At 39.1% G+C, this 25,482-nt stretch overlaps 1 protein-coding gene across 7 annotated transcripts in view; it reads right to left on the reverse strand.

Annotated features, from left to right (window-relative positions):
• Positions 1 to 25,482, reverse strand: part of cdk5rap2 (CDK5 regulatory subunit associated protein 2) — a 106,016-nt gene that overhangs the window by 43,498 nt on the left and 37,036 nt on the right. For 5 of the 7 annotated variants that reach the window (XM_078426465.1, XM_078426464.1, XM_078426461.1 and 2 more), the window contains 16 exons: positions 24,492 to 24,662; positions 23,291 to 23,407; positions 20,572 to 20,709; positions 19,330 to 19,509; positions 16,320 to 16,514; positions 15,343 to 15,534; positions 13,845 to 13,968; positions 12,026 to 12,171; positions 11,797 to 11,913; positions 10,632 to 10,772; positions 10,442 to 10,542; positions 8,597 to 8,733; positions 4,722 to 4,874; positions 1,978 to 2,093; positions 1,715 to 1,852; positions 1,093 to 1,185 (listed from right to left, as the gene is read on the reverse strand). In XM_078426465.1, the coding sequence (XP_078282591.1) occupies positions 1,093 to 1,185; positions 1,715 to 1,852; positions 1,978 to 2,093; positions 4,722 to 4,874; positions 8,597 to 8,733; positions 10,442 to 10,542; positions 10,632 to 10,772; positions 11,797 to 11,913; positions 12,026 to 12,171; positions 13,845 to 13,968; positions 15,343 to 15,534; positions 16,320 to 16,514; positions 19,330 to 19,509; positions 20,572 to 20,709; positions 23,291 to 23,407; positions 24,492 to 24,662 (2,259 nt within the window). The remainder of the gene's footprint in view (positions 1 to 1,092; positions 1,186 to 1,714; positions 1,853 to 1,977; positions 2,094 to 4,721; positions 4,875 to 8,596; positions 8,734 to 10,441; positions 10,543 to 10,631; positions 10,773 to 11,796; positions 11,914 to 12,025; positions 12,172 to 13,844; positions 13,969 to 15,342; positions 15,535 to 16,319; positions 16,515 to 19,329; positions 19,510 to 20,571; positions 20,710 to 23,290; positions 23,408 to 24,491; positions 24,663 to 25,482) is intronic. The other 2 variants (XM_078426462.1, XM_078426466.1) reach the window with 2 other exon arrangements.

The raw sequence follows: 25,482 nt of genomic DNA on the forward strand, positions 1-25,482 counted from the left end.
CTTATTGATATACAGTGGTTCGGAGGAACAAAAGGATCGTAGTGTTATTGTTCAGATGTCTTAAAAGGTAGGAGAGGTCAATAAGGTAGTTAAAAAGGCACACATGATGCTATATTTAATAAAAAGACAGAAGAGTAAATACACAGGTTATGGTACAACAGCACCAGCTAAGCCACAGCTTCAACACCTTATACAATTCTAGTCACATTACAAAGAAAACACAATTGTACTGGAGGCTGCAGGGGAGATCAAGGGTATTGCTGGAACAGGAAAATCTTAAACCAAGAGGAAAGATTGGATTGGGTTTGTTTTTGGAAGAGGCAGCCATGGAGAGATTTGCATAAAATATGAGGGGCTAGACTGACTAAGAAAGAAGCCACAAGACTGCAGATGCTGGAATCTTGAGTAAAACAGTGCTGGAGGAACTCAGCGGGTCAGGTAGTATTTGGGAGGAAATGGACAGGTGACAATTTGGGTACGGATCATTTTTCAGTTTGATGCGGGGTCCCCGACATAAAATGTCACCTGTCCATTTCCTTCCAGTTGCTGCTTGACCTGCTGAGTTCCTCCAGTGCTGTGTTTTAAGAAAGGAGCCATCTGATTTAGCAAAAGAAAAAAATCCTTAAGTTACTGGTAGACGAAATGAAGGGAGCATCGAGAAAGCGGTATGGAATTTAGTCTGAAAGTGTGGTTGAAGCGCAATCCTTCACCACACTTAAGTAATACTTGGATATAGATTTAGTGCTGGAAGCAAAGATCCGGCTCGGTTTTGTTTTTGATAGGCTTGGGCATGATGAACTCCTTTCAGTACAAATTTTCTACGATCATAAGCCCAAATTCAAATACACTCACACTGGAATAGCCCAAGTAAAATGGGCAAAGCCAGAAATATTTAGAGTCAAGAGAGAGTCAAGAGTGTTTAATTGTCATAAGTGCCAAAAACAGAACAATGCTATTCTTACTTGCAGCAGCATAACAAGTCTGTAAACATGGTACTCATAGATAACATAATAAACCCCAAAAAAGTTAAATAAATTGCAAAAAAAAGTGCAAATAACCGAGTGCATTTCTCAATGAACAAAACGTCCCTACCAAATTGCGTTCCTGAAGCTGGCCATTGTTTTGTGACAGCTCCTGAAGGTTTCCATTTATTTTCGTTGATTCTTCCAGCCTTTGATGAAGCAGCTATGAGACATGTAGTGGGATGAGACAAAAGAATGAAGTTTGAAGGAAAGAAAATGGATGTAAACAACAGCATATATAACTGAAGTATAAATGAAAGCATGTCTTGGATGCAAAATGGATTCCAGTAGACCTGGAACAAAAAGTAATGAACAGATTTTTCAAGTCTTAAATCAAACATTCCAAGAAGTCACTTAACACCCAAACAATTTTAAGTTAATAAAGAATATAAACTTGTCCTATTTATCACTACATAACAGGAATTCATGCACAAATTTACATGAAGTACATAATATACTCTTACATAAAAACACGTAAGTCACAATTCAATGTAAGAAAATGTACACTTTCTTAGAATTCACACTTATCCATGTCACTAGGACGCATATTTTCTCTATCCAAGTCGAACTGAATTATGAACCAAAATATTTTGTACCACTTCAGTAGTTGTGTGTACAACATTGGAAGCAAAATACTTTTAGCAGTAGAAAAATGCGTGACATGCAAAGTAATTTCTGAGCTGTTTCTTTACCTGTGCAGGCACTGATGGGAAGTATAATTTTTTTTCACTGTTAGAGCTGAGAACAAAACGCTCCGACGTACTAATTCTATCTGGCAACTGTTGGTCGTTGGATTGCAATGCTTTCAAGGTCTTCAGCAGTTCGAGAACCTGGATTTTTAAAGGAGGATAAACAGGAAACTATCTTCTATTTTTGTTGTGTGTAGTATAAAATTTAATTAGAAAACACAAGATCTGCAGAGTGAGGTGAATATATCAGACTCAGAAAGGTTCACCTTTTGCCGGAGCTCTGGCAGAGAAAGATTTACTATTTCCTGCTCCAAATCATCAAATTGGCCCAGGCAGATGCTGAGATACGAGGTCTGGTCTCCATAGCTTGTAAAAGTGTTACCTAGAAAACAACAGTGTAAAGAAGTTATAAGCAGCGAATTGTATCCTTGCACCTGATCTGTCATTTTGTAAAATCAGTCTTTTTTTTTTACTCACTAACCCCTTAACATCCAAAAAATATAATCGATCTGAACCATGATTACATCCAGCGAGTGAGAATCAACACCACCTTGAGGTTCATCTCTCCAGTTAAGAAATTTCTTATGTTCTGAATGGCTATCGTCTTAGGTTGATCGTAACGTTCTAGTGAACCCAGCCAGGGAAACATCAACTCTGTATCTATCGCATCAGGCCCTGAAACCTAGCACAATTTAGAGACATTTAGTCTAAAGAAGGGTCTCAACCCAAAACATCACCTATCCATGTTCTCCAGGGATACTGCCTGACCTGCTGCATTACAACAGCACTGTGTCTTCAAAGAGACACGTCATTGGTTCTAAACCCGAGACTGTAAGCCCACTCTACTTTATCTTCATCTCATAAGACAAATTTTCCATCCAATGAAGTACTATAATGTAACTTCATTGCACTCATTCCAGGCATATCTTTCTGGAGGATTGGCAGACCAAATCAAGGCAAAGATAACTGGAGCAGTTTTTATTTTTGTGCTTAAATCCTCTAGCAATAAAGGCCAACACACTTCCTAATTGTTTGCTCAATATGCACATTAGCTTTCAGTGATTCTTTACAAGAATACTCAAGTCCCTCTGAATACCAAAAAACTACTGGACGATCTCAGTAGGCCTGGTTGCTTTGGTGGAGGGAATGGAGAGACTACATTTCAGGTGGGGACCTTTCATCAGTCTGAAGGGACTGGAGTGCGGGATGAGGTGTGACTTGTAGAGGTTTTTTTAAATCATGAGCGACACACACAAAAAGAATAGGCATAGTCTTTGCCACGGAGTAGGGGAGTCAAAAACTAGAGGGCATAGGTTTGCATGGGGTGAAAGATTTAAAAAGGGACACAAGGGCCAACATTTTCTACACATAGGGTAGTGTGTTGAAAGAACAAGCTGCCATTGAAATGGTAGAGGCGGGTACAATTCTAATATTTAAAAAACACTTAGTCAGGTACATGGAAAGTAAAGTTTTGGAGGGATATGGGCCAGGTGCAGGAATGTGAGACTAGCTTGGTTAGGCAACTTAGTCAGCATAGACGAGTTGGACTGAAGGGATCATTTCCATGCTGTGTAATTTTATAAATCAAAGATAGCTCTCAGTTCCATGATTGAACAACTTCTTATGTTCATTGCCCTGCAATTGTTTACCTTTATAACAGGCTCAGAGTAGATATTATCTCCCTAGCCCTAAACTCATCTCCAGAGCACCTAGACATTAGTCTATATTAGACTAATTTATTGACTTCAACACCATAATCCCATCCAAACTCATTTCCATACCAGGACCTAGGAATCAGCTCCCCCTCTGCCACCGGAATCTCGATTTCATGACCCACAGACCTGAATCAACGAGGATAGGTAACAACACCTCCTCTACGATAACTCTCAACACCGGTGCCCGCTAGATTATGTTCTCTGTCCCCTATTTTACTTCCTTCACACTGCACAGCCAAATTCAGTTCCAATTCCATCTACAAGTTTGTAAACAATACCACTGTGGTGGGCCGGATCACAAACAATGGCGAGACAGGGTACAGGATGGAGATAGAGAACATAGTGACATGGTGCCAAGACAATAACCTTTCCCTCAATGTCAGCAAGATAAAGGAGATAATTATTGACTTCAGGAAGTAGGGTAGAGTACATGCACCAATCACCAAAATTGTTGAGAGCTTCAAATTCCACGGCATTAATACTACCAATGATCTGTCGTGGACCAACGTCTGGGTCCTTCCATAAGCTAAGGTACTGCTTGATTCACCCCAACCCATTGAGGGCATTGGACTTTGTCTGAGGAATTGGTGCGCAACAATGCTGAGAACTATATTTTTCACTATGTATCTTCCCCATTGCTCTATCTATTGTACTCGAGTCAGAACTGATTGTGTCTATGTATGATATATCTGATCTGGATAGAATGCAAAGCCAAGCCTTTCACTGTACTTCAGAATATGCAACAATATATAAACCTAAACCTAATTGTGTTTTATGTCACCGAACCCAATGAACTATCAGAGATAACACAAACAGCACAGCCAGGAGAGCTGTTGCCTCATACCTAAAGCATTCTGTGCAATCCCGATCTGTCTACCAGAGTTTACATATTCTTTCTGTGACCACGCATTCTTCCTGGATGATCCAGTTTTGTCTCACATCTCAAAGACATGCGAGTTGACAGGTTGATTGCCCACTAAAATGCCCCTAATGTGCAATTAGGTGACAGAATTTGAGGGGAGTTGAGGGGACAACGGGGAGAATAAGATTAATGCAAGTACGTGCTGGATAGCACACAGTCTGCGGACTAAAGGGCCTTCTTCCATTCCGTAGTTTTTTGATAAAATGTTTTGAAAACTTGCATATCAATGATAATTGTAAAGCAAGATTTCAACTTTTGAACTGCACACCAGACCCATAAAGAAATATGTACTGCATGTTGATATGGTTCCCAAAGACTATCTATCTTGAGCATATTAATTAGCCATGACAGAGAGGGAAAGACAATGGTATACCCGAATCATTGGCTGCACCCACTCCACCAGCTCTAGCTTGCATCTGTCCAAGTCGTGATTGCAGAGAAACATTCCAGCGTTGGGCATCTTCTAACTGGTGCCTCAGAGACTCGGTCTCACCAAAGTCAACCACATCTACTTTGGAAATGGTATCTGGGGAACAAAGTTTGAAATAATCAAATCAATGTTTACAGTTCAATTAGTGCCAGATGACATTTTACAAAAGTAAAAAGCAACTGTTCCTATTTTTCCAAGTGGTTTAGTGTTCTCTTTAAACTACAACTAACTAGTGCATTTCATTCCTCAGACAATACAAGAGTGAATACTATTATGTATCAGAGCCAATGCAAATAAAGTTCTTAAAATGATCCCAAATGTTAAAAGGAGAATATTCCCGATTCACACAAGGAGGCAGAAAGGCAACTTATTGAGGTAGATAAGACAATGAACAGGAGAAAAAAGCAGAACCAAGACTAAATTGAAGGAACAGAATAAAGCTTCATGAATTATGACTGGAATAGAACAAACATCAGGAGCTTCACCTTCACACAAGTGATAAATACATGGAACGGAGTTTGAAAAAGATACGGTCAAGGAATAGTAGAATTAGGCCATTCAGCCCATCAAGTCTACTCCGCTTTTCAATCATGGCTGATCTATCTCTCCCTCCTAACCACATTCTCCTGCCTTCTCCCCATAACCTCTGACACCTATACTAATCATGAATCTATCTATCTCTACCTTAAAAATACCCACTGACATGGCATCCACAGCTTTCGGTGGCAAAGAATTCCACAGATAAACAAGATAAAAAAAGAGAAAAGGAATTATCTTGGTATAAATACTCCATTTCTAAGGCTTTCTTTCTCTCCAATTTTCTTGAATGTATTGTTCCCCCTGATATGTGGAACTTCTTGTTTATAATCACTGAAACAGATTTACAGAGCATCAACATAACCAGACCAGCTTTGATTAAAGGTTTACTCAATGACATCTTAATTGATGTGCCAAATATATCCTTCCTCAATCTGCAGTCACTGACATGCTGAGTATGTCCTCTTCTATCCACTGTCTAGATGCTAAGGATCCCACTTGCATGGTCTCAGTCTTATCCATCTAGTTCCAGGTAGACAACCACTAGCAATGGTTTCTGTTTGCACTCCTGCAAGATTACTATTGGTTTCCTGACTTGGAATTTAAAATGTCACCATTTCCACCCTCTCTTCTATCTCAGCTACCTTCTAGCCAAGTGCACAGCATCAGTTTCCAACCCTGCAGATAACGTCTAGCTCTGTGAAGAAAATCTACAAAATTAAAGCCGAAAGGACAAGATGATAACACAGGGTAGTAAGATGGGTGCCAGCACTCATCAGGAAATGAATGTTTTAACACAAGAGTACACAATGAATTAGAACTAGAGCAGGGGAAAAATGGTTCAAAGACTAAACCAAATACCCCTTATCGCAATGCACAGAAAATTTGTAAATAGAATAGGTGAATTAATGAAAGAATTAAGAATTCTACTGATCATTTCCAGATTGGTCTATTTTATTTTCTTACACCTGGAGACAGAAGCTCAATACCCGTATCTCTACATTACTTGCACAAAGCACTCAAATTTATTTTCTTTCAAAGGAAAGATGAGGAGCAAACTACATGATGATCCAACTGGTAACTTAACTTCTCCACATGGGAATTCCATCTCCCATTGTTTTCCCAAACATTCTATACCACTTCACAACTTCCACACAAAAATGCAAATTAGACACCAGGGCTTTATTTTAAATGCACTATCTCAAAAAAACCTCTTCAAACATATTTTTTCCCAAATGAATCAAAATCTATTATTACTTAAAATATAGACTCAATTCCTGTTTCATGAGCAGCCCTTCTGTTAATGAAAGCAGAAGTAGCACTAACCATAGGAAGGGTTTGGTTAAAAACACCTGTTCAAAGAGATTGTTCAAAGACCACATAACGCTTTGTTTCACAATATGTTATTTAAGAGACTAAACTTAATTTCGGCAAACCAACTGTCAATCACCCATATCTCTGCATTTTAATACGTTGCCATAATCACTCGTCTCATTTCTTGACCTCTCATTTCTGATGATTCACCATAGATACACTAAAATAACAGAGATCAACATGAAGAACTGAGGAAGTGAATCCAGAGATACAAGATTTCAGAAACTTTGACTCAAGAGTAGGAAAAAGTATGTTTAGTCACAAAAGTGCTGAGAAGCAAAACTTGAACAGTTATTAAAGGGCTAGACCACAATCTCTGCTAAATACTTACAGCATATAAAATATACTTGAACAGGTACATGGATAGGAAAGGTTTAGAAAGATATATGGTCAATGGGACTAGCTTAGATGGAACATCTTAGTTGGCATGGACAAGTTGGTGTTGTATGACTGTAATCTACTGAAAATGAAATTCTAAAAGTTTAAGGCACATAGCTAAAAAAAAAACAAAGGCAGTTTCAAAAGGCATACTCCAAACTTAAAATTGATAAAATGCAAGACTTAGATTTCCTCAAAATTTTGGATATTCCAAATTCCCATGAACAAAGAGTTCAACTGGCACCTGATATTGGAAAAAAAATTGCCTAGTTTCAGACTGATTCAGGAACATAAAATGCAACATTAGGTCCATGAAAGGCAGTGCTAGTTGATTTAACTAACATTAATTCAACAATTTCAAAACCACTGTGAACTGCACGAGTTAAACACTGCGTGAAAGCAAGGCATTTGGAAATACTATTTACTTCAAAAGGCTGTACCTTTACAAAGTATATTCATAGATCAAAACAATATTAATTATGCCTTTAAGAACTAGATTCCGTGGTTAAACATCATTGTAAATATGGGTTGCACATGCCAATGTTTTCAGAATAAATGTAAGTGCCACCCAATCAGGGACCACAAAAATATAATTTCTTAGCTTTCAGAAACAAAGGTAGTAAACAGGCCCCAGCTTATTAATTGACATCTGAACGGATGCCGATTTATTCTTCCCCTGATTTTCTAACAATCCCACAATGAAATTGTAAAGCTGTATTAACAACTCATTTCATGTGTTAAAAATCAACCTAAATAAGGGATTGGACCTTAAATTGGTAACTTTCACAACATAGCAGAGCCTTATTCATTCTGAATATGGCTGTTTGAACCCTAATTCCATCTACCCATTTTGGCTTTTTAATCTTTAATTGTTGCGTATAACAAAAGTCTTAATAGAAGATAAAATTCCTAAAATAATACCACTCCCAATTGCAGTCTGGGTTACGGACAGTGCTTGATTTAACCATGCAGAAACATCCTCTCATTTTAGAGTCAAAGTTATACAGGTAATAGGTCTTTTGGTCCAACTTGTCCATGTTCACCAAGGTATCTTCCTCAGTTAGTCCCATTTGCCTGTGTTTGGTCCATATCTTTCTAAACCATAGCTGTCCAAATGTTTAAATCTTGTAATTGTAACCCCCTCTACCAACTCCTCTGGCAGTTCATTCCATATATCCACCACCATGTGACCATCACCTTAGCTGTGACCCTCGTGATTTTATTAACTTCTATTAGGTCATCCCTCAGCCCCCTTTGCTTGAGGAAAAACTGTCCCCTGCCTATCCAGTCTCTCATTATAACAAGCCATCCAATTCCCACAACATCTTTGTAAAGTTTATCTGCATCTTCCCTTGTATATCCTAAGGAGATGGGTAGAAGTAACTGACAGTGCCCGTGGGCAGGGAAGGAAGCTGAAGAAGCAGCTGAATGGCCTGCCTCTCTGTCACTACCTTTCAGCTTCTAAGACCTAGAAGCTGGTTTGCAGCCCGGATCTACAATGCTTTGCCATATTTCCATCGGTTTCCCACCTTTTCTTCTGGTATCCAGGATTTGTTGTTCCAAGTTCTTCTGCAGGTCTCGATAGGTTTGAATGCTTTCCTCAAGTTGCTGCCTCAGCAACTGAATGCCCGTGAGCTCCATCTGCAAGGCTTGGACGTGACTGCGACTGAATAAGAATTATAGTAAAGTAACGTCATGGGAATCAGAACTAACAAAGCATCTCATACAGCCACATTTTAAGAATTTACAAAAATTAGTTTCCTTATTTTGTTTCATGAATACAATGTAAACAAGTGCATTTAAATACAAGTTTCTACGTTTTTCTCTGGAACGCTAGATGATGTGGGGAGACCTAATATATATATATAAAATTATGAGGCACATAGATACTGTAGACAGTCAGGACCTTTTTCCCCAGGATTTGTGGTGGAAGAAGATATGATAGTAGCGATTTAGAGAATTTTGGGGAGGCACATGGATATGCAGGGAATGGAGGAATATGAATCATCTGCAGGCAGATGGAATTAGTTTATCTTGGCATCATGTTCTGCACACACACACATTGTGGGCCAAAGGGCTTGTTCCTGTGCATATTGTTTATGATCTGAGTGGCAGAGAGGAACACATCATGGAAATGCTGGCAGACAATTGAAACAGAATAACAACACAGAGCAACTCATATTTTGAGATGCAGCGAAGCATCCTACAAAGATTGCAGTATTTGTATAAACTAAAAAAAAGCTATAAACCAAAAGGCCTTCAGTGAAACTTCCTTCCCCCCTCCACCACCCAAATAACGGTATTGTGGATAGTGAAGGTTATCCAAGATTATAACAGGATCTATATCAACTGGGAAAATGGGACAAGGAATGGCAGATGGAATTTAACTGACAAGTGCAAAGTGTTGTACTTTGATAAGTAAAACCAGGGCAGAACTTAAAGTAAATTGCAGGGTCCTGGAGAGACTTTGGGGTACAAATATATAGCTCTCCGAAAGTGACAACACAGGTAGATAGGGTGGAGATGACAATTCGCACATTTGTCTTCATCAGTTTAGGTATTGAGTACTCGAGTTATGATGTCATATTACAAATGTACAATGCGTAAGACCATACTTGGAGTTCTGGATTCAGTTATGGTCATCCCAAAAAGGATGACATTAAACTAGAAAGCGTGCAGAAAAGATTTATAATGACATTACTGGGACTGGAGGACATTAGTTATACGGAGCGATAAGGTCTTTTGCACCAGGAGCATAGAAGGCTGATGGGCGACCTTATAGAGTTGCATAAAATCATGACAGGTGTAGATTTGGTGGATGATTCCGTTTATTCAGCGAGGGAAGTCAAAAACCAAAAGGAATTGAAGGGAAACTTTTTCCAAACAGAAGATGGTGGGTAAGTTGAATGAGTTGCCAGAGGAAGCCGCAGAGGAGGCTACATTTACAATGTTTAAAAGACATTTGAACAGGTACATGGATAGGAAATGTATGGAGCAATATCGGCCAAATGCAGGCAAGTAGGACTAGCTCAGTTAGACAATTTGGCCGGCAAAGATGAGTTGGGCCCATTTTCATGTTGTTCAGGTCTTATGAACAAAATCATAAATCTCTGGATTAAATCATTTGCAGCAAAGAATGAACCAGCACAAGGGTTTACTAACTTGGTTGAATCAAAATAAGAATCAAACTCAAGATGTAATGTTTATCCACAGGGATTTCTCATCTAAAATATATTTGATATTAAAAATTACAGCAGTAGCAGCAGTGTGAGCTTATCTGGTTGTGAAAAATATATATTTAAAGGATCAAAGTTCTTATGTTTCATATCTTATAGAACCTACTCAGACATTTGATAAATATATGAATTTCCTACCCGTCTGATTCTTTCACTGCTTTGATGAGTCTCGAGTAGAGTTGCTGCTCAGCCTTCAATGCACGAAGCAAGCTATTCTCCGACTCCTGATCTTTGAGAATCTGGACAGATTGGAAAAGAAATGGCAATTAGCTTCCAAATGCTTCCAGCTTTATTACCAAACACAAGCAAAATGTTCAGGGGCATCAACCTGCTGGTCATCTCCTCCATTGATAGTTCTCTCCCTTGGAAGATAGTCAGGTCTCTGGACACCATCCTGCAGCACGATAACTTCTCGCATCAACTGCTTGGTTCCCTTTATCTCAATGGAGTCAAATCTACGCTGAAGGTCCTGTGATAACAAAGAAATTAACTGCACCATTCCAAAAAGGGCAAACCAGCACTTCAAAAGGACCTCAGCAGGATGTGGGAAGTTAGATACATTTGGGATGCACTCACTTTTGATATGAAGGAAACATGCACAAGTTTCTACAAACAGCAACATGAAAATAACCAGTGAACACTCTTTCTTTGACAATACTATGGTTGGGAACCAGAATTTATGACAACTCTAACACTCTAGCAATATCTAAACTACAAGGCAGCAATGCTAATAGGAGCACAGTAAGGGTATCCTTACACCGAGGATTATAAATTATAATCCTCCCACTCTATCATTATAAATTCAACTGAACTAAAACTCTTTCATTCTGATCCAACCACTCACCTTGAAGGATACAAGGAAAAATAGAATGAAATGCCAAAACTGAAAAAGAGATAATTCGCTATAATTACGGCAACCAAATAGCTTCAACTTTCAATCTAAAAATATAAATAGGACTCTCCATTCAATCTCATGACTGATCTAACAACTGCAGTAAACTTCAATTCCCTTGATATTGAATGATCTATTACCCCATTTTTAATAAACTTGCCAAACAAGCATTTCAATTCTCGGTGTAAAGAACACTGACCTTTGCCAACCCAATGAGGGAAACAATTGTTTCTCTCCTAATCCCAAGCTTGTAGTTTTAGTGTGTAAATGCAGGAGGCCCAACTTGCTGGAATCTGGACCAAAAAGCAAACTGGTAGAGGAACTTAGAGGATCAAGTAGCTGAGTATTGATGCAGTGGCTTGACTGAAAAAAATTAACCATCCCTCTGCCTCCACAGATACTGCTTGACTTGCCAGCAGTTTATTTTTTGTTATAATTGTAGTATTTTTAGGAAAGTTACCTAAGGGAACGATGCTTCCTGTATTTATCGTGTAGAGCCCCTTAAATAGTCTCAAACTTTCTGAAATCTAATTTAACCAAACTCTACCCAGTGCCTTTTAATGAACAAACCCTTAAAAATGGGAAGCTCTGAAAATCTTACTTTAATGATTTCATCCTTGACTTGCACAGCTTTGGACAATTGTTCAATATTTGCAATCTGTGTTTGGGCATCTTTCTTCAACTGGTGAAGAAGAGCTTGGAGTCGAATCACTTCCATCTGCAAAATTGAGATGAAAAAAGAAATTCTCAGTTGTGCTTAAACCCAAACGGGAATTACAGAATTATATGAAAAATTAGCCTGGAATTTTTTTAAGTCACCGCAAACATACTTTTGCTTCATTTTCCTTCTTCAAGGTTTCATCCAATTCCCGAGATCTTTGGGCAAGCTCTTTCTTCAGGCTGGATGAACTCTTCCTACGTCGGGGTACTTGAACACGAATCTCATCTTCTTCAGAATCTTGTTGAGTAAGTTCAGCTAAGATCAAAAGAAACAGAAATATATTAATTAGAGAAGGATCAGATGGGCCATCGTGTTTGTAAATACAGAAATCATGAAGCTGCCACAAATATTATCATACACCAGTAGGGTATAAGGTATCTAGCTCCTCCTCTTGTTACTTGAATATTGAATTTTTCAGGCAAGAGAGTGGGTAATAAAAGGGGAGGAAGCATTGCAAGTAGTCAAAGACTGCATTATTTCAGTAATGAGGAAGGATAGCCTAGAACGCACCTCAAACAACACCATACATGTAGAGATTAGGAACGATTGTTTTGCTAAGGGTGTACTATGGACCTCTCAAAAAAATTAACTGGGGATAGAGGAAACAATATGTTGCCAGATTTCAGAGAAATGCTATATAAATATGGTTATTGTACGGGTGGATTTTCCTTTCACAAACATTAACTGGGATTGCATTAGCGCAGAGGAGCTGGAATTTTTGAGGTGTATCTGGTAGAGATTTTTAACACAATATGTAGAAAGACCAACACAGGAAGGAGCTTTACTGGGGAATGTAGCTGATCAAGTGGAGACTGGCAGGCATTTGGAAATAGTTACCATAACTCCATGTATTTTAAATGGTAATGGGAAAGGAAAGAGGCAGACTAGTAATAAATGTCAAACTGGGCCAAGGCTAATATCATTAACATAACAGAGGACCTGGCAACGATAGAGTGGGAGCACCTACTTCCACATATAGGTCAGTGGGAACTATTCAAAGAAGACATAGCACAGGTTCAAGGCCAATATGATCCTAGAAGGGCAAAAGCTAAAGGATTACAAGTATAGGGATCTCTGGGTGTCAAGGGCTGGATAAAGATTTTGCTACTGGATGCCTGTGACCAGTGGTGTCCCATAAGGATCGGTGCTGGGTTCCTTGGCATTTGTAATATATGTGACTGACTTGGTTGTGGATGTGGGAGGCAAGATTAGTAAGATCATGGATGGCATGAGGATTGGAAGATTTGTCGATTACATGGAAGGGAGACCTAGGCTGCAGAGAGTAATCAATGTATTGGTGAAATGTGCTGAAAAAATGACAGTTGGTGTTTAATCCAGATAAATGTGTCGATACATTCTGGAAGTACTAATGAGACTAGAACATACACTGTAAATGGTAGGATCTTAGGGAGTATTGAGGTGCAGAGGAACCCTGGGGTAAATCCAGAGATCCTTGAAGGTAGGAAGAAACACAAAGGTAATGTTAAGAAGGAATATGGATTACTGGTCTTTATTAGTCAGGACACTGAATACAGAAGTTGGGAGATTATGCTTTATAAAACCTCAGATGGATTACTACGTATTGCTCTATTCACCATACTATGAGTACGATGCGATATTGCTGCATACAGCGCTGAGAAGATTTGTGTTGCCTGGGATGAACCAGTTTAGTTATGAGTGACTGGTGAAGCTAGGTCTCGAGGGGAAATTTAGAGGGGATATGAGGGGGACCTTCTTTACCCAGAGTGTTAAGTACCTGGAATCCACTTAGTATTGGTCGAAGCTGGGTCACTGACAGCATTTGAGTGTTTAGCTAAACGTTTGAATTGCCTAGGCTTAGATGGCTATGGACAAAGTGGTAGGACATGGGTGTAATGTGGAAAGATGGCCTGTTTCCCTGTGGTACAATTCTACGACTCTCCACCTACCATCTCTCTCGTGCAGCTGTTCCTGCAATATTTCAATCGTTTGTTTCAGCTCAAGAACATGCGAGAAATTCAATGCTTCTTGTGGGGGTGAATGTTTATCTTTTTGCTCATGTTCCACCAGTTTCTACCAAAGAAAGATACTTGCAGTTAGTACAAGAAATAAGTTGCAAAAAATTAAACCAAATAATTTATTCAATGACATGACAAGTTTCCAATGGACAATTTTACCCCAATTTCAATAAAAAGAGATAGAACGAGTTTTTATTGGCTGCATTAAACAGTTGAGACACCAAGTATCAGGAAGCAATTGTGCTCCTCACCCAATACACAGTTCTACTGCCTTCAATGGAACAGATCACACCTAAATACTGCATTGAAACTTGGTGCCAGTGACCAATTTCACCCATGGTATTAAGTCTAGCAATGACCTTCAGTAACCTAAAGCCCATTTTCCCTGAAACAACTTTCTTCAGCACACTATCAGGCTCGAATACAAATCAGGATGTAATGCTGAGGCTCCAAAAGGTGCTGATCAGGCTACATTTGGTGTACAGTGAGCAATTTTGGGCACTATATCCGAGGAAGGATGTACTGGCTCTGGAGAGGGTCCAGAGGAGGTTTACAAAAATGATCCCAGGAATGAGAGAGCTAACATGTGATGAGCGTTTGACAGCACTTGGCCTGTACTTGCTGGAATTTAGAAAGATGAGGGGGAACCTCATTGAAACTGACCAAATAGTGAAAGGCTTGGATAGAGTGGAAGTGGAGAGGATGTTTCCATGGGAGAGTCTAGGACCAGAGGTCATAGCTTCAGAATTAAAGGGCGCTCCTTTAGGAAGGAGATGAGGAGGAATTTCTTTAGTCAGAGGGTGGTGAATCTGTGAAATTCTTGGCCACTTGGAGGCCAAGTCAATGGATATTTTTAAGGCAGAGATAAATTCTTGATTAGTAAGGGTGTCAAGGGTTATGGTGAGGCGGGAGAATGGGGTTAGAAGGGAGAGATAGATCTGCCACGATTGAATGGCGGAGTAGACTTGAGGGGCCAAATGGCTTAGTTCTGCTCCTATCATTTATGACCTACGATCTATGATATAGCCAGAGGCCATCACAATTCACTGCAACCCTGGAGAGCTTCCCCAATAAACTGCAGAGCCATGACTACACTGGGATTCTACTTTACCCTGAGGTTTCTGAAGTGCTCGATAGGAACCGGAACCTCTTCTTGCCTTTACAAAATAAATGACACATTTTGAATGACACAAAATACGGGGTTTTTTAAAGTCCCAATTTTGAAACCAAAACAACCAAATTTAATAATTGGCTTCTGACTTCAATAGAATTATTTTGATCCTGTATACAATATTAGATTTTTGCCACACTATGGCAAGTCACACTATTGCTGCTTATCAGCAAGGTCAATACTTGTTGCAACACAAATGAGGCACAAATATAAAACATTCCACTGTGGAAGAACTTGTACAGTTTCAGCAATACTCACATTAATGATCTTATCTTTTTCATCCAAAGCAGCTTTAAGCTGAGCCATTTGTGGCGTCAGATCTTGGTTTACCATGGGGTCATGCTCCGCAAAGCCTGATGCAGGTTTCTCTTTCTCAACATTTTGACGATTCAACCCTTCAATCTCTTGACTGAGTTTTGACAAACGGCTATTAGAACGCTCTGAAGCCTCCTAAAAGGAAATTTATAAAATTATATAAATGCTCAGTAATCAAATTCTAGGAAAACAGCAATAGGTTGCAATTTTAAAGAGTATTTATTGGCAACACTGCATAAGTCAACAACTTGAAAGCTGTCATAACACTCACTGCAGTTATTGAATAGCACGAAGAGTCCTTTACTAAGAAAGCATCCCAGAGCAGATGAGATAGAAACTAAAGCAACATCTCCCTATAATCTTCTGTCATAAAGTGCACCAAGTGATGTATAGCTATGCATAAATAATGTCTGTAAAATCCATCAGTCACTTACTGCAATATAGACAGATGTTTAGCTAATTACCCCACTCTAGCTGACTATAGCTTTGCCATAAACAGCCTTCAGGTGACAAAAATGTGACAAAAATCAAATTTTCAACAATTAGGAAACATTACAGAACCTGTATTTTCTGTAACAAACACCTCAATAGGTTAATTAACCTAACTACATTTGTTTCAACTAGGGATCCATTCTTTCGAGGAAAAGCGTTGACTCAGTATAATACCGAGGATTTCTGCTATTATGCAGGGTTCAGATGGAGTTGAGATTGAATGGACTTGTTTGACATTCATTACCTTGGTATAAAACATCTGGCAGATATAATTATCCTGCTGACAACACACACCAAAGAACCAAATAGTTTTACAGCAACACAAAAAGGTATTTATGAAACCACCAAAAAGCATTATATAAAAACCCTTATAAACGTATTCAGCAATTAAGCCTTTAATTCTATTTGACATCTTCTGAGCCTCGTACCCTGACGAGCTGATCCTTGCTGTTAATTGTGTCCAAGAGTTCCTCAATCTCCTTTTCATGCTCTGAGCTCAGCTTCTTCCTTTCTGCCCAAGCGTTCTCCAGCATTTTCTCCTGTACCTTTAAGCGCTGATTCAAATTGTCAGCCAGGTCCTTGGTGCCACAGTGAGACTGGCTCAGCAGCGTGTTTGTCATCTCCTGAATTTGGAAACAAAAATAAGTGGATAAAGATCAAGCAAGAACTCTATCAAATTAGAACAAATAATTAATGCAGCTGTGATAGTACATTATCTTCCAAGAATTGAATGGCTGTTTGAAAGTTATGTTTTTGCACTGCACCCAAACACTGGAAAACATCGGATTTATGTCAATTGTGGCAGTAAATAGCACTCTTGCATCTCAAGTTCACAGGTTGTAGATGCAAGTCTACATGTAGAGGCAATCTGAGGGTTAAAATCTAGGTTGTACTGAGAGCGAGGTGGCACTGTCAGAGCAGGGGGCAGATGATGCTGGAAATGTAGGGAGACCCATATTGCTGGCAGAAGAGGCATTAAACCAAGACACTCCACTCCACTCTAATGGTGCACATTCACTATTATTATTTCAGAGCTAGGGATTTACCCCAAAGGCCCGAGGAATATTGATCTCGGAATTAACATTAGTAGAACAGAATTGGTTACATTCACAAAGTTACCAGCGAGAGGTTGCTGTGAGCAGGCAGATGGACATTTTCCCTAAGATGAAGCATAAAGCACATTTTCAGAATCACTGAGATATCAAAGCAGGGAAAGGTCCAATTACAATGAAATTCTCCTTTTAAAAAGATTTACTGATAAGATCTGGTTACAGCATTTTCAAAGTAAAATGTAGCAGCATGGACAGCCAAGTTATAATTAGTCATATCATTCATTTTCATTTCATCACGCAGGACCTGCATTTTTCAACTTCCCCATTTCAAGGATCTTCAGGGGAATTGCAAAGATAAATGCATAGCTGGAGAGAAGATGCGAGAAGAGGGCTTCACATTCCTGGGGAAATGGGACCAGTGCAGGTTAAATGTATTTGGGAGTACAAATACATAGCTTCCTGAAAGTGGCATCCCAGCTATAAAGCTGGTAAAGGCAGTTTTTGATATGATGGCCTTCATCAGTCAGGAAATTGAATATTGAAGTTAGGACATGAAGCCACAGTTAGGACATGATACTGGCGAGGACAATTTCAAGCATTGTGTGCAGTTTTGGTTACCCTGCTCTAGGAAAGATGCCATAAAGGTTGAGAGGGCAGAGAAGATTTATGAGGATGTGCCAGGAGTTGAGCCTGAGCTGTAGGGAGAGATTGAGGGGCAAGGATTTTATTCCTTAGAGGGTGAGGGGTGATCTCACAGAAGTGCATAAAATAATGAGGAGAATAGATAGAGGGTAAATGCACAGTCTTTTTCTCCCAAGGTAGGGGAATCAAGAACTACAGGACATAGGCAAAGGTCATTTTTCTGTGCTGTACAAGCCTATGACTAACTGTCTTAACACCTTTCAAGCCCAAAGAGGACTGCCTAAAAAGGCAGACCACAAGGTATCAGTGGGAGGTCATTGAAATACCTTAATGGAAAATGATAATCCCAAAAATGAGTAAAAACAGCCAAATGGAGAAGAAAGAATTTTAAAGGATGAGTAATTATCTGCTCTGGGTAAATTTATGTCAAAGCATGGCAGGAAAAACTGTAACTGGAATAGATTGTCTTTGCTTTTAAACAAAGGTTCAAATGTTGCAGGAAACATAAGAGGAGAAGTTGAAAAAAGGAAATAGGTGGTAGAGGGCACGTAAAACCCAGCAGCAAACAGAAAAGAGAAGCTACAAGTATTCCTGTCATATGAACAGGATGTGGGTTGTCGGAGCAGTGGAGCTGATGAGAAATGAGGCAAAAAGGAAAAAAATCTACGCAGAGTCAACGACTGCGTCTGAAATGCTAAATTAGTACTTGATATCAGTTTCTTGATGGTGCTAAAAATTGATTAATTGGTACTAGAAAAGCCAGCTGCCCATAAAATGCATCAATCATCCGGTTCCGCTTGGATAACATTCGAGGTTGCTGAGGGTAGGAAAGAGGAAATTGTGATAAATTGCTCATAATTTTCAAAAAAGGTCTTCAGTTTGGGAAGTGGTGAACTAAGCACTGGAAAACTGCAGATGTAGAATCTTTGTTCGAAAAAGGCATCAGGGGTAAACTCAGTAACCACAGACTGTCAGCTCAACGTCCACGGTGGTAGAAGTTCCAGAAACAGTAATACAGGGACAGAATTAGTTGTCACTTGAAAAAGTTTGGATTGATTCGAGAAAGCCAACATGGATTTATTACAATTTGTCAATCATGAGGTTTTTGTTTTTTTAAGTAAAAGAAGTTTTAATGGGGAGAAATACAAATTTTACAGTATGAGGAATTTCAAAAGGCATTTGAAAAGGTGCCATATAAAGTTTGAATTGAGATCAAAATGGATGCAATAAAAGAGCAGCACAGTGGCACAGCTGGTAGTGCTGCTAGCCCATAGGCAAAGTTCAATCCTGACTGTCGATGTGGAGCTTACATGCTCTCCCTATGATTGCAAAGGCTGCCTCCGCATTCTGCAGTTTCCTCCCAGGTCCTGGTTTGTAGGTTAATTGGCCTCTGTAAATTGCCCTAGTGTGTAGAGAGTGGGTGCAGAAGTGGGAGAACATAGAACTAGTATGAACGCGTGATCAATGGTCATTGTGGACTGGGCAGGCTGAAGGACGCTTCCATGCTGAAACTTTTAATCGATCAAGAGAGGCTGCAGCAGCATAGACAGAAAATTGGGTAAGAAAAAGGAAGCAGCATAATACTGAAACTGGTTATCAGAATAGAAACAGTTCTGTGCGTGCAGAAGAGAAGGCTGGGCAGTCAGGCCAGCTGGAATGCCCTGCCGTGGAGCCTTTACTGACTCAACTTGCACAATGTCCCTCTTCCATGCTGGTGATCAACTTTCATTCATAGATCAATTACCTCCAAACTGTCAGCCTTTTCTTTAAGGGATTGCTGCAGCTGTAAAATAACAGCATCCTTTTCACGGAGAGCCTGCAGTTGAGTGTCTTCCAGCTCTTGTTTCAATCTTTGCAAACTTTTGCACGTATTTGCAAAATGTTGCAGCTCAATGTCTTTTTCTTTAATCATACCATCCAGACTCTTCAACACAAATAAGAAAGGAAAATTAATGGATTAATCTGAGGGAGAAGCTTTATTGGTATAATTAAACCTGTCTTGACAAAAGAAACACAAATCCATTTAGAAAATAGCACTCCTTTTCAACACTGTATCCAAACTCTGCAGATTTGGGAATGTGACTCAAGTCAATGTAATTATAAACTAATCAACCATTATGGTTGGAGACAACGATGAAGGGACTGACCACAATACTGATCAAAACATTAAATGTCTTACCAAAGACTTAAACCATCGCAGGCCTCAAAAACTAACAAACATTCTAATCCCACTTTATCTAAAAGATTATTCTGGATTTTAAAAAACTTAAGTAAATGTTGCAATATTCTAAGCTGACACCAACATGTCAGATTACTTCACATGTAACCAAATACAATTTGGGAGTACATTATAGTTTTCAACGTGTTTTTAACATGAACAAGTAGATGCCTAGAGTAGACAGTCTCAGCATTTCTTGAGCCTGTTCTTCATCCTTGAGTACTCACAGGGTTTAATCCTGCAAGTACATCGCAACTCAAGCGTGTCCACATCTCTGCACCAATTACAAAGCTACATAGCACAAACACAGCCCTGGTGGCCCCCCTGTCCAACTAAGTTGCCTAACCAAGCTCGTCCCACTTGCCTGTGCCTAGCCCATATCCATCCAAATCTTTCCTATCCACTACTCAAGTGGTTTTTAAACGTCATAGCTGTACCCACCACCACCAGCTTGTTCTATGTGTGCACCATCTCCTGTGGAAAAGCTTGCCACTCGGGTCCTTTTAAATCGTTCTGCTGAAACCAATGTAGAGTTGTTGCCTCTCCTGATTAACATCAGGTCGCTTTACATACAAATATTAAATTTCACTCTTACGTGAAATTTTCTATATTCTCCAAAATGACTGCAATAAAGGTTTGTCTCACAAATAATTTGTTTCAACAAAGCAAAATTCTACCATAGAAAGTTGCTTCAGGCAGCTTTGTAGCTGACGCACAAAGCAGCTTATATGTACTGACAATATTTTCAGCCTCAGTAAAAATGCTTACATTAATTGTTTCTTCATGACTGCCAAGCAGACTCTTCAGTCGATCAAAATTGTGTTCTTTTTCTCTCAAAGCTAGATGCAGCTGTTGAACCTCATTTTCCTTTTCATCAATAGCTGCATGTTTTTGATCAATGGCTTGCTTTAAATAGTAAAGAGGAATTTTTAAAAAGGCACATTACAGTGAATGTGAAAAACAATGAATTTATCCTGAAACAAATTTAAAATATTTTAGTGCAGAGATACTGTGATGGAGCTACAGCATACTTCCAGATAGCATCAGCACACAAGCACGTTTATGCAGGGGTGGCACATCACAGGATTCCAGCAGAAAAAAAACATGCCCCTCCTTAAATTTGTAATGCAAGACCAATTTATACTAGATGCACCAGAATGAGATAGCGTGCTCTTGGTCTGGATGTCTCAGTAATACTCCACAGACATCCAATGAAATTTTTGTAAATGGCAAAACCAGCCTGTTTGAATTTGAATTCAAGTCATGGAAATGGGTCCTTCAGCCCAACTCATCCACAATGACCAAGAAGTCCCATTTGCCTGTATTTATCCCATAGCCCTCTATAAATATTTCCTATCCATGTACCTGTCCAAAAGGTATTTTAAATATTGTTATATACTTGCCTCTCTTCTGGCAGCTAGTTCCATATACCCACCACCCTCTGTGTGAAAAAACTGCCCCTCAGGTTCGTATTAAATCTTTCCACCATCACCTTAAACGTATGCCCTTTCCTTCTTGAGGACCCTGCCCTGGGAGAAAAGACTATGCATTCACCCTATCCATTCCCCACACAATTTTATACATCCCAATAAAGTTTTATACATCCCAAAAAAAGATAATCTCTCAGCTTCCTGGGCACCAAGGAAGCTGAGAGATGATCTTTTTTTGGGATGTATAAAACTTTATTGGGATATATAAAATTGTGTGGGGAATGGATAGGGTGAATGCTTAGTCTTTTTTCCCAGGGTAGGGTCCTCAAGTAGTGCCCTCCATAATGTTTGGGACAAAGACCCATCATTTATTTATTTGCATCTGTACTCCACAATTTGAGATTTATTATAGGAAAAAAAAAATCACGTGGTTAAAGTGCTATGTCAGATTTTAATAAAGGCCATTTTTATACATTTTAGTTTCACAATGTAGAAATTACAGCAGTGATTATACATAGTCCCCCAATCTCAGGGCACCATAATGTTTGGGACACATGGCTTCACAGGCATTTGTAATTGCTCAGGTGTGTTTAATTGGCTCCCTAATGCAGGTCTAAGACAGCGCTCAGCTTTCCTCCAGTCTTTCCATCCCCTTTGGAAACTTTTATTGCTGTTTATTTATCAACATGAGGACCAAGGTTGTGTCAATGAAAATCAAAGAAGCCATTGAGACTGAGAAACAAGAATAAAACTGTTAGAGACATCAGCCAAACCTTAGGCTTACCAAAATCAACTGTTTGGAACATCGTTAAGAAGAAATAGAGCACTGGTGAGCTTACTAATTGCAAAGGGACTGGCAGGCTAAGGAAGATCTCCACAGCTGATGACAGAAGAATTCTCCCTATAAAGAAAATCCCCCAAACACCTGTCCGACAGATCAGAAACACTCTTCAGGAGTCAGGTGTGGATTTGTCAATGACCACTGTCTGCAGAAGACTTCATGAACAAAAATCCAGAGGCTACACTGCAAGTTGCAAACCACTGGTTTGCCGCAAAAATAGGATGGTCAGGTCACAGTTTGACAAGAAGTACTTAAAAGAGCAACCACGGTTCTGGAAAAAGGTCTTGTGGACAGATGAGACGAAGATTAACTTATATCAGAGTGATGGCAAGAGCAAAGTATGGAGGGGAGAAGGAACTGCCTAAGATCCAAAGCATACTACCTCATTTGTGAAACACTGTGGTGGGGGTGTTATGGCCTGGGTATGGCTGCTGAAGGTACTGGCTCACTTATCTTCATTGATGATACAACTGCTGATGGTAGTAGCATAATGAATTCTGAAGTATTTTGACACATCCTATCTGCTCAAGTTCAAACAAATGCCTCAAAACTCATTGGCCGGCGGTTCATTCTAAAGCAAGACAATGATCCCAAATATACTGCTAAAGCAACAAAGGAGTTTTTCAAAGCTAAAATATGGTCAATTCTTGAATGGCCAAGTCAATCACCCGATCTGAACCCAATTGAGCATGCCTTTTATATGCTGAACAGAAAACTGAAGGGGATTAGCCCCCAAAACAAGCATAAGATAAAGATGGCTGCAATACAGGCCTGGCAGAACATCACCAGAGAAGACACCCAGCAACTGGTGATGTCCATGAATCGCAGTCTTCAAGCAGTCATTGCATGCAAAGGATATGCAACAAAATACTAAACATGACTACTTTCATTTACATGACATTGCTACGTCCCAAACATTGTGGTGCCCTGAAATGGGGGGATATGTACAAATACTGCTGTAACACTGGTGAAACCAAAATGTATAAAAATGGCCTTTATTAAAATCTGACAATGTGCACTTTAACCACATGTGATTTGTTCTATTACAAATCTCAAATTGTGGAGTACAGAGGCAAATAAATAAATGATGGGTCTTTGTCCCAAACATTATGGAGGGCACTGTAGTATGGTATATTGCTGCCATGTACTCTAATAAACATTATTTTTACAGTATCAATGTTGAATTCGCCGATATAGAATTCACTGCAGGGAATACCTCAAGAGCCCCATCTTTCTCCCTCAGACGATCACGCAGTTTAGCAATCAAAGCATCTTTTCCACTAGGACTCTGATCTCCTGCTTGTGGAACTCCTTTTAGCAGCTCTGTGTATTCCTGGTGTGTGTGGAGAGAAAGGAAGAGAAAATAAGTGATCAGTACTAAGATTTTGGAACTACAAGAAAAAAAAAAGCTGAGCTGTATTTGCTTTTAATTATTGACCCCTGCTATTCACCAATGCCTCTTCGCAGTGTCAGTTTGTTTCCAAGGATTGCATCCAAAAATAGGTCTTTTATCTCACACTGGGGGCATTCAAGTAGCAGCAGCATTGATCTGAAGGTTGTAGGATCAAATCCCCACTGACAGACTTGAATATCAAGATGGAAACACTAACTAAATTTTGCACAGATTACTTCTCTCCCATTGAAAAATTCATGCTTTATGGGTAAAATTTAATGTTCTCTAGCAAGACATAACTTTGGCCACATGTAAATGAGTCAATTAAGGCACTAAACTATTTTATAGAGACAGCAACTGATGTTTCTCTCAATGAATTACACCCTGAAGCTTATTGCAATTTCCCCCAATTATGATTTGGTCACAGTTAGGTGCAATGTATAATTTCATATACGTGGCTTGCTGCAGTGCAACCTAGAATGAACTATTTATCAGCAGGGGTGGCGAAGCAAGTAAGATTTTTTTTTTAAAGTGGCCCAAGGGTGCAAAAGAGATTCTCAATTACATACACGCACACAATGGGGACCATGAGGCAAAAGTGTATACAAAGTTAATGGAGGCCAAATGTATATTGATACAATTTTATTTTCTCATTCTTAAAGTAACATTGCACATTCTACCCCTAACCCAATATTTTATTCGGTGATCATTCTAATCAAAGTGCTAATGATATTATCTAGTTGGCTAGATATTATTGATCAGAATGGCAGAAATATATTTTTCTGTTCTGATCACATATAGCCAGGTATGAATCAATTTCAACAACAAAAGGTAAAGACTCAAGTTTACAGCTTAGTAATATATCCAACTGATGGATTAAGATGTGATGGCCATTACCGATACATTATTCACAAGCAATTCGTCAGATTTGTTTGTTTTTTTTACACAAAAAGCTAATTATACAACAACTTTCATGACAGTTCCAATTAGATTATTTTTCCACAGTAGCTTTGCGGGCCCACACCTGAAGTAATCTATCTTTATTGTTTAAGTTGTCTGTTAACCGCTCGATAACCAATTCCTGGCTTTGCAGCTTCTGTTTGTTCTCTGTTAGCAGAGACTGATACCGGTGCTCTATTGCATGCTCCTTCTCCGCCAACTCTGCACCCAGTTTCTGAATGTGGTTTTGAATATCCTGCAGATAGTGAGACAAACACCAGGGAGACAAAGGAAGTGTTAGAACAGAAACATTTACAAAACCTAATATTAAAATAGGGACTCTTGCATTGTGATACTCAAAACTAAAACCATATGCTGTTAGCAAAAGGATTAACTTAAATATGAAAATAGAAAATTTACATTGCTGTTAATTTAGATTCATTTTAAAATTTGAAGCTAGACTACCTTAGATTGTTGAATGAGAATATTTTCTCCCTATGCATTGAAACAAAGATAGTGTTTCAATGTATAATGGATATCAGGAAAGCATTTTTATCATGTTTTGATGAATCAGAAGAGAGAATACAGAAAAAAGTCTCACACTTTTCTGCTGCACTAAGTGAGTGCTGATGGCATAATGACAGTAATCCACTCATTAAGTGCAGTCTTTGGAAATTATTCAAATATGAACATTATCTAAGTGCTCACAAGGAGAAAATATGTTCAAAGCTTTATTGCATTGTTTAAAAAAAGGGACACAAAATGCTGGAGTAACTCAATGGATTAGGTAGCATTTTTGGAAGATATGGATAGGCGACATTTTGGGTTGCTACCCTTCTTCAGTCCAATTGTAGTTGGGGTGGGGTTAGTGGGGAGAAAAGGATCTTGTAAGTGATAGGCGGATACAGGTGAGGGGGGCTTTATCATTGTATTCCTTTTCAGGTTAAAAATTACGAGTTTGTTAGTCCTTAACTATCTATTGTTTTGTTCTGGATATTGTAGAAGTGTTGAACACACGTGGGCAGAATCAATAAGTGACTGATTTCCTTTCAGGAAAGCCTAGTATTAAAAGAGAT

The sequence above is a fragment of the Rhinoraja longicauda genome, chromosome 31, assembly GCF_053455715.1.
Source record: "Rhinoraja longicauda isolate Sanriku21f chromosome 31, sRhiLon1.1, whole genome shotgun sequence".
Lineage (NCBI taxonomy): Eukaryota > Metazoa > Chordata > Chondrichthyes > Rajiformes > Arhynchobatidae > Rhinoraja > Rhinoraja longicauda.